The sequence below is a fragment of the Corythoichthys intestinalis genome, chromosome 12 (genome assembly GCF_030265065.1).
Source record: "Corythoichthys intestinalis isolate RoL2023-P3 chromosome 12, ASM3026506v1, whole genome shotgun sequence".
Taxonomy (NCBI): domain Eukaryota; kingdom Metazoa; phylum Chordata; class Actinopteri; order Syngnathiformes; family Syngnathidae; genus Corythoichthys; species Corythoichthys intestinalis.
The window spans coordinates 9,594,037-9,614,062 of NC_080406.1; the positions used below are offsets into that span (position 1 = coordinate 9,594,037).

Sequence of the window (20,026 nt, forward strand, 5' to 3'; positions counted from 1 at the left end):
TGGTTAGCTTTCTTTCTGAAAGAAAGACGTCCTGTGCTAAAGAGAAAAGCAATCCCAATGACAAAGATTTTAACATGTATTTTACAAATGAAATGCCTCAATTAATCTTTTTTTTCTCATGAACAGTTTTCAAAAGTTTTATTGGTGGATTTTCTAAAGTTAAAGCGCCACACAGAAATTAATCAATTTAATTGTGTAAGCAGGATCTGTGTATTATTCTTAATATTTAATTACAGGTGTTTTAGCTCATTTCAATTTATTTTATTTAAATGGGCTATTATTTATTATGTGTTTATATTTTACAAATGTGATGTCGTGTTCATTTATATTGTATGTTTTATGTTGCATAACTTTAGTTCCTATGTGAATATTCGTTCATACTTGTTTTGTTGTGGTAGGAGGGTTTTGCATTGAACACGGGGCCGTGTTGGTTATTATTATAGCCGAGAAGACAGCAGTAAATCCACAAAGACAGGTCAACTGTGCCCCGATCTACCACTCAAGAGATCTGATGGACTCAAAACGTGGGTTATGATTGCATATTAGTTTGAAAATCGACCGGATCCACCGTATTTTTACACGAGTGACTTCCGGTCTGCCCGATCCTAGCTACTGGTAGAAGTATTGATCCAGGAGGGTCGTGTCTCGCGTCAATTAATAAACTCTGCCTTTCTTTTTACGTGCATCGTGTTGAGCAGTTTCTGGGACGCGTCTAACACGCGGCTGCACTGCGACTGGTGTGCATTGGCTGATTGACTTAAACGTTGCCGTGTTGCCGCGCCATTGACGTTTCTGGGTTATACTGTACTGTCCTACCGTGTTGGTCCTCATTATAGTAGAGAAGACGGAGTAAATATAATCTACACAAAGAAACTGTAACCCGATCGACTCAAAGCCTCGAAAAGTAAGGGTTACATTACGTCAGAAACTCGTTCGGTACGCCTCCGTTCCGAACCGAGCACCGCGTACCGAAACGGTTCAATACAAATACATGTACCGTTACACCCTTACTAAAGAGCCATTGGTTGCTGACCCCCGGGTTAGGAAGTGACATTTATCAATATTAAAGCATGTAGTGGGGCATATCACATTACATTTAGCCATAGCAAGTCCACAACCGCATATATTGGTATCGGTTTGATATCGGTATCGGGATTTTTGGAGTTGGACAATATCGGGATATCGGTAATCGGTTAAAAAGACATTATTGGACAACTTTAATAATAATTACCGTGACAATATCCCACCCTTTTTTGTGTGTATGTGTGTGTGTGGGGGGGGGGGGGGGGGGGTCTAATTGCACTTGGACTGGCAATAAGCTAAACTCTAATTATTAATGTTTAAATTCTGATTTTCTTCCCCAATATTTAAATAGTAATGTTACAATTATATTCTGATTAGAAAAAAGATACATGAAAAATGATATTTAAAACTAGGGCTGTCAAACTATTAAAATTTTTAATCGAGTTAATTACAGCTTAAAAATTAATTAATCGTAATTAATCGCAATTCAAACCATCTATAAAATATGCCATGTTTTTCTGTAAATTATTGTTGGAATGGAAAGATAAGACACAAGACGCATATATACATTCAACATATGGTCCATAAGTGCTGTATTTGTTTATTATAAAAATAAATCAACAAGATGGCATTAACATTATTAACATTCTATTAAAGTGATCCATGGATAGAAAGACTTGTAGCGCTTAAAAGATAAATGTTAGTACAAGTTATAGAAATTTTATATTAAAACCTCTCTTAATGTATTCGTTTGAATAAAATTTGTAAAATTTTCAATCAAAAAATAAAGTAGTAGCCCGCCTTTGTTGATGTCAATAATTACACAATGCTCATGGGTCGCACCCAAGTACCAGCAGAGGGCGACAAAACTCCAAAAAACACAAGTAACAAGTGGAGAATACACTGTACTGTCATTTTAATCTGTTTGAGCGGGGTATGTGCGTTAATTGCGTCAAATATTTTAACGTGATTAATTTTTTAAAATTATTTACCGCCCGTTAACGCGATAATTTTGACAGCCCTACATAAAACATTACCAATTTGAACATTAGTCTAAAAATAAACATTAGCACTCTCATGATTAAAAACCATCAACATATTGAATGCGATGATATTTGAAATTTTGGTATTTGGAACTTAAAGCAACACTAGGTAACTTTTCAACATTTATCAATTTTTTAAATATTATTTGTGATAATATGTCGACTGATTGAATGACACGTCTTTTATATCTTGAGGGGGTCTGTATTACTTTCACCGGCAGTAATTAACTTTGAGGAGGGTGCCACACAAAAAAAACTACAAATGTTCTGACAGCTTTACGGCATACGTCACTTCCCCCTTTCATTATGAAGACGGAGGTCGATGCGAATGCTTTCGCGCAAATTCTGCAAAGATGGCAGAGCAGCAAAACAGACAAAAAGTTTTGTCTGAGGAGGAAAACAGAAGCAGGCTACCAGGATATACTCGCTGGCGTGACGCCCCAGCCCCCCCAACCGAATTTGTCAGCAAATGAGGGGGTTAGCAATACTACTTCTCACGGTTGCTAATCGTCATATGCTATTGTTTAGCCACAACTGGATTCATTACCTTATTTCTGTTCATACTTCACACACCCGCTGGAAACAGAAATATTGTTTAATCCATGGGTCCCCAACCGCATTTGCTAACGAGCTGCACAGAAATAATAATTTATTAACGACTGCATTCTGGCCAAATTAATTTTGGCCTGTGCCCCTTAACACACCAATATTCCTGTCTACTCTAGATATAATACTACAGGATAGAATGTCGTAATAGAAATCCATTGATTAGACTGCTAGCAGTACATCTTGTTTTGTATATCTATGTGCACTTGTCCTCGATAATAATGTATGACGTACGGCGGGCGCATCACATTTGTTCCCGGAAATAATTAGCCCCCACACTAGAATGACTGAAAAACAGACATCTTTGGACAGATTTTTTACGGGGAAAAGGGCACCTGACGAGGCAGAAAATGAGCCTACAACCTCGAAGAAAACAAAATCTATGCTACTTCCCAATCACTAAAGACCCAAGAACTGGAAAGGAGTGGATTCGTGACCCGTATGTGAATAAACCGAGTGTTTCGACCATGTCTGTGCAACAGGAATATCAGCTTGTAGAGAACGTAAATCATGGTGACCTTAAACGTACATTTGAGACAACAACTCGACCGATGTTCTGGATTAAAGTAATTCCGGAATATCCTGACATCGCTAGGAGAGCACTGAAAACCGTGCTACAATTTACAACATCGTATCTTTGTGAAGAGGGCTTCTCTCACTCTCCCATCAAACCTAAATGGGAACATCTTGTCTCAACGAAACAAGCTCAGGCCTCCCACTGATTTAGCGGGTGAGTTATATTTTCCCTACACAACGGGGCTAAAAACAAATTTTATTTTATATTTGCTGCATTTTTCTGCCGCACATTGCCGGTGTTCTAACAAATTTTGCATGCCCGTAACGTTAAAAATGGCCGCGAATGCAGCGATTCCAAAGTAAACACTACAAACTTTCTTTAAAGAAAGGAATATTAACTTACGTTTGCCATGTTAGCTGCACACAACAACTGCATGCAGCTCTCTCACTTAACGACTTCGCCGTGTCGTTTAGCATTAATATTCGCCATTTTCGTGTTGCACATGTATGTTTATGATGTAAATAATTTCTTAGCACCGTTGGTTAACATTGAGAGTAAGCCTGAACGATATATCGTTTAAACATCGCCATCACGATGTGCGCGTGTGCGATAGTCCCATCGCAAGCACGTGCGATAGTTTTTTTTTTTTTTCAATCCATATACGCCTTGCTTTCCACTCCGCGCACAGCCTCACACCCTGCCTCTCCCATCCCTTTGTTCCTCTCAGTCACTGCAGCACTTGCTTATTAAAGTTAACGATGGCTTTGATCTGGCCAAAGAAGCAGACTTCACACGGGCATCTGTCAATCATCGTTTAACTTATTAAACAGTTTCTGCAAGGAAGCCGCGCTGGAATTAATGTATGTGTGGAGATGTTGGAGACATATAAATGCCAGAAGTGATCATGAGGAGTTTGAAATTTCTACATGTCACTCCAACTGTCACAGCTAAGGTAGATAAACAGAAGCATTTAATAAAACCAAGCATTTATCTAATACAGTACTTTATTCTTGTTCAAAAATGATTTGGTTGGACAGTTATGTTTAAAATTGATCATAATTTTGACATTTGAAGTGCTTAATAACCATTTTACATACATTTTTTAAATCACATTGGGGGGAAAAGTGAGAAAAAAACATGTCTTTTATGTATCTCTTTCCAATGCTAAATCTGAATAAATACATTGAGCACAAAAAACACACACAAAAAAAAGGGATCACTGTACACTGTGGTGAGGGCGAGTCATCCAAAGTCTTTCCAAACAGCTATTCAAGTCATCAAGTTTTCTTTAAAAATTTTTTTTTTTTTTTATAATATCGCAGTATAGTATCGCAATATTTCGCAAACCCCCCAAAAAATCGCAACAATAGTTTTTTCCAATATCGTTCAGGCCTAATTGAGAGTCCAACTGAATATAAAAGAGGGCTTTTTCACCACCACAAAAGCTTTGGGAGCAAAATTTTATAAGGGTGCAAAATTTGACGGAACACCGCTATGTGAAAAAAAGACACAAATCACACCGGTCCGTGGTGCAAAAAAGGTTGGGGACCTCTGGTTTAATCCATCCGCAGGCGACCGGGAGATTGATTTTTGATTGATTGACGATTTTACGACACTGCTCGGGTGTGCGCTGGTCCTCACGGGAAATGCAACCTTCCTTAAAGCAAAACAAGACCGCTTTTGTCCACCGGCGGCGCTAAAATCGACCAAAACTGAAATGTGGCCAAGTGTTGCTTTAATATGGTCCTAAATTTTACAACTAAAATAAATTTACTAAACATCTGATCTTGATTGCATGTGTAAATTTCATTTAACATTCACCCAGTTAAAATCATTTCAAATCCTTTTGTGTTCTTACTGTGTTCTATCTAAAATAAAGCACTTTGTTTCAAATAAGCCAATATTAAAAATGGGTGGAACCAACTACTGTTGAAAAAAATCTCTGCATTAAGGTATTATGTTATTCAATACCTGGCTAAAGTATAAGTCAATTTTTATGTAAGATATTTGAAGAATGTTCGTCTGTCGAAAAGTCTTACATGTGTGTAACTTGTTGCAAGTGTTTTTTTTGCAGTGACGTGCTTGGTTCGGTCCCTCGTGGCTCGGTACATTCATCAGGGTATTGCGCCAGTAGCCTCGAGGTTATGTTAGTGCAGACTCCTGTGATAACGGGTCTGACTAATTGTAACGCAAGGCCTGTTCAGATTTCACATTTTCATACTTGCTCCATTTTCTCTTCCGTGGGTTTCCAGTCTCGCCAAGTGATAGTGACCTTGGTGAGTAATGTAGGCGGATGAATGTACTCAGCCGACTATGTGTGTGGATGCTGCACAAATGGCACATACAGTGGGGCAAATAAGTATTTAGTCAACCACTAATTGTGGAAAATCTCCTGCTTGAAAATATGAGAGAGGCCTGTAATTGTCAACATGGGTAAACCTCAACCATGAGAGTAGGAATGTGGGGGGAAAAAACAGAAAATCACATTGTTTGATTTGGAGGAAAATATGTATTTGGTCAATACCAAAAGTTTATCTCAATACTTTGTTATGTACCCTTTGTTTGCAATAATGGAGGCCAAACGTTTTCTGTTACTCTTCACAAGCTTTTCACACACTGTTGCTGGTATTTTGGCCCATTCCTCCATGCAGATCTCCTCTAGAGCTGTGATGGTTTGGGGCTGTCGTTGGGCAACACGGACTTTCAACTCCGTCCACAGATTTTCTATGGGGTTGAGATCTGGAGACTGGCTAGGCCACTCCAGGACCTTGAAATGCCCTGGCTGTGTGTTTGGGATCATTGTCATGCTGAACGACCCAGCCATGTCTCATCTTTAATGCCCTTGCTGATGGAAGGAGATTTTCTCTCAAAATCTCTCGATACATGGCCCCATTCATTCTTTCCTTTACACAGATCAGTCGTCCAGGTCCCTTTGCAGACAAACAGCTCCAAAGCATGATGTTTCCACCCCCATGCTTCACAGTGGGAATGGTGTTCTTCGGATGCAATTCAGTATTCTTTCTCCTCCAAACACAAGAACCTGCGTTTCTACCAAAAAAGTTCTATTTTGGTTCCATCTGACCATAACACATTCTCCCAGTCGTCTTCTGGATCATCCAAATGCTCTCTAGCGAACCGCAGACGGGCCTGGATGTGAACTGGCTTTAGCAGGGGGACACGTCTGGCAGTGCAGGATTTGAGTCCCTGGCGGCGCATTGTGTTACTGATAATAGCCTTTGTTAATGTGGTCCCAGCTCTCTGTAGAAACCCCCGTGTGGTTCTGGGATTTTTGCTCACCGTTCTTGTTATCATTTTGATGCCACGGGGTGAGATCTTGCATGGAGCCCCAGATCGAGGGAGATTATCAGTGGTCTTGTATGTCTTCCATTTTCTAATAATTGCTCCCTCAGTTGATTTCTTTACACCAAGTGTTTTACCTATTGCAGATTCAGTCTTCCCAGCCTGGTGCGGGTCTACAATTTTTTCTCTGGTGTCTTTCGACAGCTCCTTGGTCTTGGCCATAGAGGAGTTTGGAGTATGACTGACTGAGATTGTGGACAGGTGTCTTTTATACTGATAATGAGTTAAAACAGGTGCCATTAATACAGGTAACGAGCGGAGCCTCGTTAGACCTTGTTAGAAGAAGTTAGACCTCTTTGACAGCCAGAAATCTTGCTTGTTTGCAGGTGACCAAATACTTATTTTTCCGCTCTAATTTGGAAATAAATTCTTTAAAAATCAAACAATGTGATTTTCTATGTTTTTTTTCCACATTCTGTCTCTCATGGTTGAGGTTTACTGATGTTGACAATTACAGGCCTCTCTAATCTTTTCAAGTAGGAGAACTTGCACAATTGGTCGTTGACTAAATACTTATTAGCCCCACTGTAGAAGGAAATTAATATTTTTCATAACTAGAATATCTGGTTACACGTGTTACTAGGGCTGTTGTGGACCATGAAACAGCTGATGATGTAAGCAGCCTTAGCATTGTCAGTGGAATAAGATTAAGGCTGAACACTATCGAGCACTTAACAAGAAAGCAATGTCATGGACGTAAGTCACCATCATAAGTGGCTGGTGTCGGCACTTAAGGGTCTTTCATAACTTGAGTTGTGTGTGAGGGGCTGCAGCGGCAGTAGACTGACTTTGATGAGCCTGGAGTTGGTCTTTGATGGACAAGGATGCATTTGAAAGTTCACTCAGTTTATCCTTTATTAAGGCTTCCAGGGTTCATGTTTGCTGGATCTATTGTTTGGCCAGATTGTACTGACACAAAGTCCATACGTTCATTAACCCAATCACAAACACTGATCTTATAGTGGGAAATGTTTTTGATGTTTCTGGTATCCACGCTAACAGTTCCTTTTGAATTTTAGGCAGAGAAAGTCTTGAGAAATTCTATATTCTACGTGTACAATTCAAGAGTTGGCTAAGCTTGTTACCTTAATCCACCATTCACAGATGATAGGATAGAGAACTCACAATTTGTTGCCATTAGTGCACAATTCAAAAAGAAGAGCAAGAGTTACAACAAGGGACAGCATTGTATGGTATGGAAAAGTATCTGAACCTTTTTGAATTTCTCACATTTCTGCATAAAATCAACGTCAAATGTGATCTGATCTTTGTCAAAATAACACAGATGAAAAAACAGTGTCTGCTTGAACTACAACCACCCAAACATTTATAGGTTTTCCATATTTTAATGAGGATAGTATGAAAAAAATGACAGAAGGGGGAAAAATAAGTAAATGAATCCTCACATTGAATATTTTGTGGGTCCACCTTTGGCAGCATTAACTTCAACCAGACACTTCCTGTAGCTGCAGATCTGTCCTGGACATCGATCAGGACTAATCTTGGCCCATTCTTCTCTACAAAATTGCTGTAGTTCAGTCAGATTCCTGGGATGTCTGGCATGAATCGCTGTCTTTAGGTCATACCACAGCATCTCAATGGGGTTCAAGTCTGGACTTTGACTTGGCCACTCCAGAATGTGTATTTTGTTCTTCTGAAACTATTCTGAAGTTGGTTTACTTCTGTGTTTTGGATCATTGTCTTGTTGCAGCATCCATCCTCTTTTTAGTTTCAACTGTCTGACTGACGGCCTCAGGTTTTCTGGGAAAACATCTTGATTAACAATTGAATTCATTCTTCCATTTATGATTAAAAGTTGTCCAGGCCCTGAGGCAGCAAAACAGCCCCAAATCATGAAGCTCCCTCCACCACGCTTCACGGTGGGGACGAGGTTTTGAAGTTGGTGAACTGTTCCATTTTTCCTCCACACATGAGTTACTCCCAACAATTCAACTTTGGTTTCATCAGTCCACAAAATATTTTGCCAAAACCTCTGTGGAGTGCCCAAGTGCCTTTTTGCGAACATTAAACGTTGTTGTTGGGTTTTTTTTTTTTTTTTTTTTTTAGACAGCAGTGGCTTCCTCCGTGGAGTCCTCCCATGAACACCATTCTCGGCCATAGTTTTACATATAGTTGATGTGTGCACATAGATATTGGACTGTTCAAGTGATTTCTGTAAGTCTTTAGCAGACACTCTCGGGTTCTTTTCTACCTCCCTGAGTATTCTGCGCTAAACTTTTGGCGCCATCTTTTGTGGAAGGCCATTCCATGGGAGATAAGCAACAGTTCCAAACTCTCTCCATTTGGAGACAACTTCGCTAAATGTCGATTGATGAACATCCAGACTTTTAGAGATGGTTTTGTATCCTTTCCCAGCTTTCTACAAATCAACAACACCGAGCCATGATGCACATCAAACAATGCTTCCCATCAAGACAATTCTTACCAGGTGTGTGTTTTATAGTGGGCAGGGCAGCTTTAAACCACTCATCGGTGATCAGGCGCACACCTGATTTAAAATGTTTTGTAAAAAATGGTTTCAATTGCTCTTTAAGTCTCCTTAGGCTTATTTATTTTCCCCCTTCTGTGATTGTTTGCAGGCTATTGTCATTAAAATATAAAAACGTATTAATATTTGGGTGGCTTTAGCTAAACCAGACACATTTTTTTCATCTGTGTGATTTTGACAAAAGATCAGATCACATTTGATGGTGATTTAATGCAGAAATGTGAGAATTTCAAAAGGTTCAGATACTTTTTCATACCACTTTATATCGTAGTTGGGGAAGTCTCTGACTGAGGCTGGCAGGATGTGATCGACTGGTTGCATGCAGGGTGAAATTGGCAATCAAGAAGTCCGTCAAGATGGACTGTGACAAAAATCAAAAAGTGTACTCTAAAGATCGATAAATACAGGCCCATGCTATCTCACTACCAGGTTTCAAGAAGATTGGTTTACGAATGACAGAGGAGTAGGACTTCAAAGTTAGTGTCCACAAGACCAAAAACAACCTGAGTGACAACTCAACAGGCCTTCAACCTATAAAAATGCCTGTTTGGTGTGTGAAACCATTAAATCATCTGCAAGGAAATGAGTTATTGTTTAATGTATTAACTGACCTAAGGAGATGCCCTTCAGAAAATAAAGCTCTCACGCCGTTTTGTACATTTGAATGGTGAGCAGTGAAAACAGGAGTAACATTATATGGAGGAGGGTAAAAGGGTGGAAAGCGAAATGATTTTGCAACACATATGCACTCCCTTTCTTCTTGCTCATCTGCAGCTGTGATTTCACACGTACAGTATGAGTCACTGACTCCCTGTCACTTCTTACAATGACTAATATATTCACTACTCATCATTCACCTGCACTTTTGAAACTAAGAGTGGGATTTTAAAACAGTGCATCTATAGATAAGTTGGTTTGCATGCAGTGCATTGAATTTAGCTACTGCGTCGGTACACCTTCATTTACTTTTAATGATGACCTTCAACTGTCACTGCTCTTCTCATCATGCATTGTTATGTCTCTTATGTGTAGGTAACAAGAGGCCAACACAGCTGTGCCAAGGATATTTGGAGGGTAAGGACCAACTTTGATTGTGTCACACGTTTAGGAATGTCTTTTGCTTGTCATACATCTTGCATATTAATTGTAGATATTACATGTATAATAACAGAAGAATTAACATAGGTACTAATTCAGATTCAGGTTAATTTTCATCTCTTACACTTTATTGTTCCTTGCAGTTAAAACTAAATATTTCAAGGCAACAGTTAAACACTAAATTTAATGCATATTATCACCATTTTAACATCTGTAGCAGAACTCGAACTGTGAGCCATAGGATTTAAAGGCGCAAAGACAAGTGGGAACACCTTCTGAGAGGTAACCGTGACTTTACATAGTTGGTTAAGATGACCTGCGAGAGTGTGCTGTCAATAAACATACAAAACAGTGTGTTGCTATTGGACAATTATTCGCGGGCCCCTCCACACTTTTATAGGCCCATCAAGACGATCGTCCGGTGTGTGTGTGTGGGGGGGATGCAAGAGAAAAAAAATTGGCAGCTGCCAGATATATTTTAACACTTAAACAGTATATTAAAGCTCTGTGCATCATCTTACCTTTCTGTTTGACGTTCGGCATCAGGGCTGAGAACAAAAGTGGAATTTGGTATGTGGCAAATATGGCTTTTGGCGTGTGTCATTTAAAAAAAATTTTTTTTTGGTGTGTCAAAACGTATTTTGGCATGTGTCATTTTTTGGTATTTGGCAAAATGGATTTTGGCATGTGGCATTTTTTGGCATGTGTCAAAATAGATTTTAGCATGTGGCATTTTTATTTGTTATGTGGCATTTTATGGGGTATGTAGCAAAATAGATTTTGGTTTGCGCCTTTTTTTTTCGGTATGTGGCAAAATGGATTTTAGCATCTAGCTTTTTTGGGGGGGTATGTGGCATTTTTTGGTATATGGCATTTTTGCAGGCCATGCACGTCGATGCCATTGATGGCTATGCATGTCCAAATATTCCATTCATTAAAAAGAAAATGCCATACACCTAAATCCATTTTGCCACAAACCAAAAAAATGCCACAAACAAAAAAATAATGCCACATACCAAAATTCATTTTGCCTCATGCAAAAAAAAAAAAAAAAAAAAAAAAAAACACATACCAAAGCCCTTTTGCCACATACAAAAAAATGCCACATGCCAAAATCCATTTTGTCACTTACCAAAAAGAAACAAAATGCCACATACCCAAATCAATTTTGCTACATACCACACAAAAATGGTATGTGGCAAAATGGCTTTTGGTATGTCTCATAGACTCATTTTCTTTTTTGGCCATGTGGCCATATGGATTTTGGCATGTGTAATTTTTTTGGTATGTGGCAAAATTGATTTTGGTATGTGGCATATTTTTCGGTATGTTGTGGCAAAATGGATTTTAGCATGTGGCATTTTTGGGTATGTGGCAAAATTGATTTGGTATGTGACATTTTTGGGGGGTATGTGGCAAAATTGCTTTTGGTTTGTGCCATTTTTTGGCAAGTGGCAAAATGGGTTTTGGTATGTAGCTTTTTTTTTTGTTATGTGGCAGTTTTTTAGGTATATGGCATTTTTGCAGGCCATGCAGGTCCGTGCCATTGACGGCTGTGCACGTCCAAATTTTCCATTCATTTAAACATAAAAAAAATGCCACATACCAAAAAATAAAAATAAAAAAATGCCACATACCAAAATCCATTTTTCCACACACCAAAAAAATGCCACATACCAAAATCCCTTTTGCCCTATACAAAAGAAATGCCAGATACCAAAATCTATTTTGCCACACAACAAAAAAAATGCCACATACCCCAATCCATTTTGCCACATAACAAATAAAAATGCCACATACAAAAAAAAAAAAAAGCCACATACCAAAATCCATTTTGCCACATACCAAAAAAAAAAAAAGCTTCCCAAAAAATGCCACATACCAAAATCCATTTTGCCACATGCCAAGATCCATTTTGCCACATATCAAAAAAATGCCACATACCAGAATTCATTTTGCCACATACCCACCAAAAATGCCACATACCAAAAGCCATTTTGCCACATACCACCACAAAACTGCAAGTCTTTTGGAGCGGGCTCTGTTGTTCTATCTGTACATTTAGAAAATGTCATTACCCTATGTAATATTTTTTCAAACCACTACTTTTCAAGCCATGGCTTGGATAACTGTCAGGTTTACAGATTGTCATTTTCTGTCAGCTTTATGACAGTACAGTAAAATAAAAATATCAAATCCTAAAACAGTTACTGAAGAGATGTATTGAAAGGAAGTACAAACTCCACCTGCCAGGCGTTGTTGTGTTTTCGTGGTGGTGGGAGTTGGCGCCGGTGTCCTTGGTGATTGCAGATAGAGGGAAGATAATGAAGTGGAAGGATGAGGAAATGCTCACCCTCCAGGGCTTCGTGTTGGGTATGTTAGAAGAGTAAACATTCGACCTGAAAAGCCCAGCATCTCCGTTGTGTCTAATGTCGCAGTCCTGGAACAAAACAATGAACCGAAAAAAAAAAAACAGGGACCATGAACAATTTGTCATCTGTGAGCAATAAAATAGCATTAAATTAGATAAAATAAAAAAATAAAATAATTTTTTTTTTTTAAAAAACAATGCACATCAGTCATTCACACAACTGTCATTGAATTCCATATTATAAGTAGTGTTGCTTTGAGTATTTCTTTAATTAAAGTGGCGTTGTAATGGTTTCTTTTGAAAATGTTTGCATTTAGTTTTATTGATTTGGGTGGATACACCGCCCTCTAGTTGCAACAGTGAATATGGCATCACATAACTAATTTTACATGACTGAATGCAGCTGCTCCCTGTTAAGACCAACATAAGCTAAATTTTTGTTTGAGCTAATGTTTTTCTTAATGCATTTGTAATTTAGTTAATAGGTATATTTAGCCGTTTTTTGCGGGATTATGAACCATTTGTTAAGAGCGTTGTAAAAAAAAAAAAAAAAAAAACCTTAGCATTTTATAGCATTTAAGCTAGCGGACATTTGCTATGTAAGTTAGTCAATTGTTCTTTTGTTGTACCGTATTGTTCGGACTATAAGTCGCACCTGAGTAAAAGTCGCGGACCAGCCATATAATGCCCAACGAAGAGGAAAAAAACATATATAAGTCGCACTGGAGTATAAGTCGCATTTTGGGGGAAAATTACATGATAAAATCCAACACATAGAACAGATATGTCATCTTGAAAGGCAATAAAAAAATACAATACAGAACAACATGCTGAATAAGTATACAGTATGATAATCTTATATGATGCATGAACAACGAAATGCGAACGTGGCCAATATTTTAATGTAACATAGCCATTAAGAGTTACTCAGATAACTATAGCATAAAGAACATGCTAACAAGTTTACCGAACCATCAGTGTCACTCCAAAACACCAAAATAGCATGTGAAATGATATAGTAATTAGGGTTGTTCCGATCATGTTTTTTTGCTCCCGATCCGATCCCGATCGTTTTAGTTTGAGTATCTGCCGATCCCGATATTTCCCGATCTGATTGCTTTTTTTTTTGCTCCCGATTCAATTCCAATCATTCCCGATAATTTTTCCCGATCATATACATTTTGGCAATGCATTAAGAAAAAAATGAATAAAACTAAGACGAATATATACATTCAACATACAGTACATAAGTACAATATTTGTTTATTATGACAATAAATCCTCAAGATGGCATTTACATTAATAACATTCTTTCTGTGAGAGGGATCCACGGATAGAAAGACTTAGGATAAATGATAAATGTGACTTTGTATATTGTGACTAAATATTGCCATCTAGTGTATTTGTTGAGCTTTCAGTAAATGATACTGTAGCCATTTAACTGTTCTGCTCAAATGCATGATGGGAAGTGCAACCATGACTGTGCGTAGTGGCACCAATTGATATATCTTCTCTGCGTTGGGAAATAACATAGGGTGTTAAGAAAAAGATCAACTACTACTTTACTTCCCCAAATTGCTTCCCACGATATTTCTAATTGTTGAGAGAGGGATTTTAAGGCTTTAGCCAATTTAATAAAGGCTCCAAAGACTGCCAAAATTCACTCTACTCATTTTACGCTGCCTTTTAGCTCTATATATAGGTAAAACGGCGCCATTACAGATTGAACGCGACAATGTGTGAGTGGGTCGTGCGGCGCATGCGTTAATTGCGTTAAATATTTTAACGTGATTAATTTTTAAAAAATTAATTACCGCCGTTAACGCGATAAATTTGACAGCCCTACTTTAAGCCAAAACTTAAGACTCCTGATGAGTGTAAGACATTTTGTCTGTAATGTTAAATACAATTAGAAAACGATTTAATTTAAAATATATATATATATTAAAAAAAAAGCATGTCCGATATTTTTTTGCCGATTCCGTTACTTTGAAAATGATGTGATCGGACATCTTTAATAGTATTGTGTTAATAATTTCACACATAAGTCGCTCCTGAGTATAAGTCGCACCCCCAGCCAAACTATGAAAAAAACTGCGACTTATAGTCTGAAAATACGGTACTTAGATCCTCATATATGTATTTTTTTATACCGTTTGAGGCTCAGCTCAGGTATTTTAATTTTTTTAATGTTCCTTATCCGATTACTCGATTATTCGAACTAGTTCATCGAATAATTGACTACTAAAATAATCGAGAGCTGCAGCCCTAATTATAAGCGTGTGCTTTTGTGAGGATTCCTGTTTTTTTTTTTTTTTTTGTTTTTTTTTTTGTATTCTTAAGAATTTGTGATCCAACAGGACATGACTCAGTCACGGCAGTCCCAACAAGCCTTACCGGGTGATCAGCAAATCCTCTTCACTCCTGCGGTATGTTATATGTGTTTCTTGTAGGTTTCTATTTCATTTCAGAATAACATTGTTGGGTGAAATATGTTAGAAAAACATGGAATTCATCTCTGGCATATAGACCCATACAGTTTAACCTCATGTAATGCACTATAAACATTTAGGGTATAAAACACAAGTAAAGCAACAATTTAGCTTCATAAGGTTGGAAGTAGTAGAAGTCGAAGTATTTCAATGTCTTGTGTATACTGTATTTGTAGTTACATTTCTACTTCTCTGTTTAAAGGATGGAAAACAGCCGACAACACAATACAGGTATTCGTTCCGATGTAGCAATTCCCGTGTTTTAAGCATTTTACCTAACTCAATACGACCTGTCCATTTCTCATAACAGCAGGTCGGGGGGATGTTCAGCCCCGAATGAGCTGTCATCCCCATGTGGCGCCTCAAAAGTCGTAAGTGTCACACGAGGAAACATAAGTCAGAGCAGCTTGTCCAACCTCAAAGGCACAAACAAACACAAATGTCAGTGTGTAACTCAGAGGTCAACAACCTTTTTGAAACAGAGCTACCCCTTGGGTACTGGTTACGAGTTTGATTCTACACTTCTTGGAAACAGGAAGTAGTCAATATTAGTAAACAATAAGTCTTGTACATGTGGGGGATTTTTATAAAAGCTATACATGACGGTAATGAAGGACATTTACCAAAGCTAGCTTAAAATAGCAGAATGCTATGATGACTCAGTCATTTTTTTTTTCATTAACAGTTTGAGCTCCTTGATATTTTGTTTAAAAATACAGTGCCCTCCATAATTATTGGCACCCCTGGTTAAGATGTGTTTTTTAGCTTCTAACATATTTGTTTTTATTCAAATAATATGGGACCTTAATGGAAAAAAAAGAGAAAAATCCAACCTTCAATACAAGTGCATTTATTCAGTGGGGAAATAAATCCCACATAGAGAAATAATTATTTGACATCAAATAATGTGTGTTACAATTATTAGCACCCCTGGTGTTAATACTTTGTACAACCCCTTTTTGCCAACAAAACGAGGTCTGGGGACTGAGATGGCCATGGGAGGAGCTTGATTTTGTGTCTGGTGAACCATTTCTGTGTAGATTTGGCCATATGTTTAGGGTCATTGTCTTGCTGAAAGACCCAGTGACGACCCATCTTCAGCTTTTGGGCAGAGGGCAAAAGATTTTGATTTAAAATCTTCTGTGGCACGCCAGACCCACTTAGAGTGTATGTTGCCAAAAAGCTCAATCTTGGTCTCATCTGACCAAAGCACACGGTCCCAGGCTTCAACTTTTGTTTTGGAACCAAACACTTTAAGTGGGTCTGGCGTGCCAAGAAAGATGTGCATGCTGAAAAGCACCTCATACCCACTGTGAAGTATGGGGGTGAGTCAGTGATGCTGTAGGGCTGTTTCTCTTCCAAAGGCTCTGGGAACCATGTTAGGGTGCATGGCATCATGAATGCTTTGAAATACCAGGATATTTTAAATCAAAATCTGTTAACCTCTGCCCGAAAGCTGAAGATGGGTCGTCACTGGGTCTTTCAGCAAGACAATGACCCTAAACATATAGCCAAATCTAGACAGAAATGGTTCACCATGCACCCTAACAAGGTTCCCAGGGCCTTTGGAAGCGAAACAGCCCCACAGCATCACTGACCCACCCCCATACTTCACAGTGGGTATGAGGTGCTTTTCAGCATGCACATCTTTCTTGGCACGCCAGACCCACTTAAAGTGTTTGGTTCCAAAACAAAAGTTGAAGCCTGGGACCGTGTGTTTTGGTCAGATGAGACCAAGATTGAGCTTTTTGGCAACAAACACTCGACGTGGGTCTGGCGTGCCACGAAAGATGCGCATGCTGAAAAGCACCTCATACCCACTGTGAAGTATGGGGGTGGGTCAGTGATGCTGTGGGGCTGTTTCGCTTCCAAAGGCCCTGGGAACCATGTTAGGGTGCATGGCATCATGAATGCTTTGAAATACCAGGACATTTTAAATCAAAATCTGTTGCCCTCTGCTGAAGATGGGTCGTCACTGGGTCTTTCAGCAAGACAATGACCCTAAACATATGATCAAATCTACACAGAAATGGTTCACCAGACACAAAATCATGCTCCTCCCATGGCCATCTCAGTCCCTAGACCTTGTTTTGTTGGCATAAGGGGGTTGTACAAAGTATTAACACCAGGAGTGCTAATAATTGTGACACACATTATTTGATGTCAAATAATTATTTCTTTATGTGGGATTTGTTCCCCCACTGAATAAATGCACTTGTATTGAAGGTTGGATTTTTCTCTTTTTTTCCATTAAGGTCCCATATTATTTGAATTTTTATGACTAGAATGAATATGCACAGTAAAGTGAAGTAACTTAACCTGCATAAAATCACCATCAAATGTGAGTTGATCTTTGTCAAAATCACACAGATGAAAAAAACTGCTTTAACTAAAACCACCAAACATTTAGAAATTTTAATTAGGGCTGTCAAAATTATCGCGTTAACGGGCGGTAATTAAATTTTTTTATCAATCACGTTAAAATATTTGACGCATTTAACGCACATGCCCCGACTAAACAGATTAAAATGACAGCACAGTGTCATTTCCACTTGTTACTTATGTTTTTTGGTGTTTTGCCACCCTCTGCTGGCGCTTGGGTGCGACTGATTTTATGGGTTTCAGCACCTTGAGCATTGTGTAATTTGAGCTACTAGTTTATTTTTTGATTGAAAATTTTACAAATTTTATTAAAACGAAAACATTAAGAGGGGTTTTAATATAAAATTTCTATAACTTGTACTAACATTTATCTTTTAAGAACTACAAGTCTTTCTATCCATGGATCGCTTTAACAGAATGTTAATAATGTTAATGCCATCTTGTTGATTTATTGTTATAATAAACAAATACAGTACTTATGTCCAGTATGTTGAATTAATGTATATATCCGTCTTGTGTCTTATCTTTCCATTCCAACAATAATTTACAGAAAAATATGGCATATTTTAGAGATGGTTTGAATTGCGATTAATTACGATTAATTCATTTTTAAGCTGTGATTAACTCGATTAAAAATTTTAATCGTTTGAGAGCCCTAGTTTTAATATATTTTAATGAGGATAGCATGCAAACAATGACAGAAGCATGAGAAATAACTAAGTGAACCCTCTGCCTAAGGAGACTTAAAGAGAAATGTAAACTAATTTTTACCAAAGAATTTAAGTCAGGTGGGTGCCCAATCACTGATGAGTAGTTTAAAGCTGCCCTGCCCACTATAAAACACACACCTGGTAAGAATTGTTTTGATGAGAAGCATTGTCTGATTTGCATCATGGCTCGGTCAAAAGAGCTGTCTGAAGACCTGCAATCAAGGGTTGTTGATTTGTATAAAGCTGGGAAAGAATACAAAACCATCTCTAAGAGTCTGGAAGTTCATCAATCGACTGTCAGAGAAGTTGTCTACAAATGGAGAGAGTTTGGCACTGTTGCTTCTCTCCAAAAGAATGGCCGTCCACCAAAGATGACACCAAGAGTTCAGCGCAGAATACTAAGAGAGATAAAAAAAGAACCATAGAGTGTCTGCAAAAGATTTACAGAAATCACTGGCACAGTCCAATATCTATGTGCACACATCAATTATAGGTAAAACTATGGTCAAGAATGGTGTTCATGGGAGGACTCCACGGAGGAAGCCACTGCTGTTTAAAAAAAAAAAAAACATTGTTGCTCGTTTAATGTTTGCAAAAGGGCACTTAGACACTCCAAAGAAGTTTTGGCAAAATATTTTGTGGACTGATGAAACCAAAGTTGAATTGTTTGGGAGTAACACACAACATTATGTGTGGAGGGAAAATGGAACAGCTCACCAACATCAACACCTTATCCCCATCGTGAAGCATGTTGAGCATGATTTGGGGCTGTTTTGCTACCTCAGGGCCTGGACAACATAATGGAAGAATGAATTCAAATGTTTATCAGGATGTTTTGCAGGAAAACCTGAAAACGTCTGTCAGACAGTTGGAGCCAAAAAGAGGATAGCTGCTGCAACAGGACAATGATCCAAAACACAGAAGTAAACCAACTTCAAAATGGTATCAGAAGAACAAAATACACGTTATGGAGTGACTTTTTTTTTTTAATTCAGACAAATTGATGCACGTTAAGTATTTTCTGTTACAAACAAAACAAATTTAATGAAGTTATACTTTATTATAAGTTGATCCATGTTACGTTTTTCTTTAATATAAAAAAAGGACACAATGTTAGGCAGAGGCGTACTTATAATAGTATTTTTATAGACAAATGGTACTATTTATAGTGGCGGAAGAGAGTTGGGGGGTGCGAAACATTTACGTCTTTCTTGGGGGGGGCGTAATAGAAAATAATTGAGAAGCACTGAGCTACAGGAAGCGTCTGGTCGAAATTATTGCTGCCAAAGGGCGGGGGGTGGCTGCACAAAATATTAAATGTGATGGTTCACTTACTTATTTTTCCCCCTTATGTCATTGTTTGCATACTATCCTCATTAAAATATGTAAACCTATAAATGTTTGGGTGGTTTTAGTTAAAGCAGACACTGTTTTTTCATCTGTGTAATTTTGACAAAGATCAGATCACTTTTGATGGTGGTTTTAGGCAGAAATGTGAGAAATTCCAAAAGGTTCAGATATTTTTTCATACCACTGTATGATACTGTATTGAGATGAAAACACGCTTTTCAAGGACGCAATTCTGTAATTAATTTACAACTCTCAATTCAGTGAAAAAAAAATGGACTGGGCCACATAATAGAGATAACCATCAATCATCTAAAAATGAACAATTTCAGGTTTTCATGACTATATTCGTAAAATCTTCAAATGCGTAGCTTAGGTTATCTTCACGAGAGTCATCAAGGTCTTATTTTTTCTCAATCCTGTTTGTAGGATGCTTGTTGATGACTTAACTTTAAGCAGCGATGAGGATGACGCGCCAACGGTAGGGGTTATTCATGATCTGTTTGCAAACTTTAGTGCATGCATCAGTTAGCCAAACAAGCCTGATAATATTGTTTATTTGCTCAAC

At 38.1% G+C, this 20,026-nt stretch overlaps 2 protein-coding genes across 6 annotated transcripts in view; one reads left to right on the forward strand and one right to left on the reverse strand.

Annotated features, from left to right (window-relative positions):
• The window catches only part of LOC130926649 (rho guanine nucleotide exchange factor 7-like), a 157,711-nt gene that overhangs the window by 86,244 nt on the left and 51,441 nt on the right, over positions 1-20,026 (reverse strand). For all 5 annotated transcript variants that reach the window (XR_009066265.1, XM_057851670.1, XM_057851674.1 and 2 more), the window contains exon 3: positions 12,403-12,596. The gene's annotated coding sequence lies outside the window, so the exon portion shown is untranslated. The remainder of the gene's footprint in view (positions 1-12,402; positions 12,597-20,026) is intronic.
• The window catches only part of aff3 (AF4/FMR2 family, member 3), an 82,168-nt gene that overhangs the window by 16,086 nt on the left and 46,056 nt on the right, over positions 1-20,026 (forward strand). The window contains exons 3-6 of the mRNA XM_057851669.1: positions 10,091-10,132; positions 14,888-14,956; positions 15,222-15,250; positions 15,330-15,390. Coding sequence (XP_057707652.1) covers positions 10,091-10,132; positions 14,888-14,956; positions 15,222-15,250; positions 15,330-15,390 — 201 coding nt within the window. The remainder of the gene's footprint in view (positions 1-10,090; positions 10,133-14,887; positions 14,957-15,221; positions 15,251-15,329; positions 15,391-20,026) is intronic.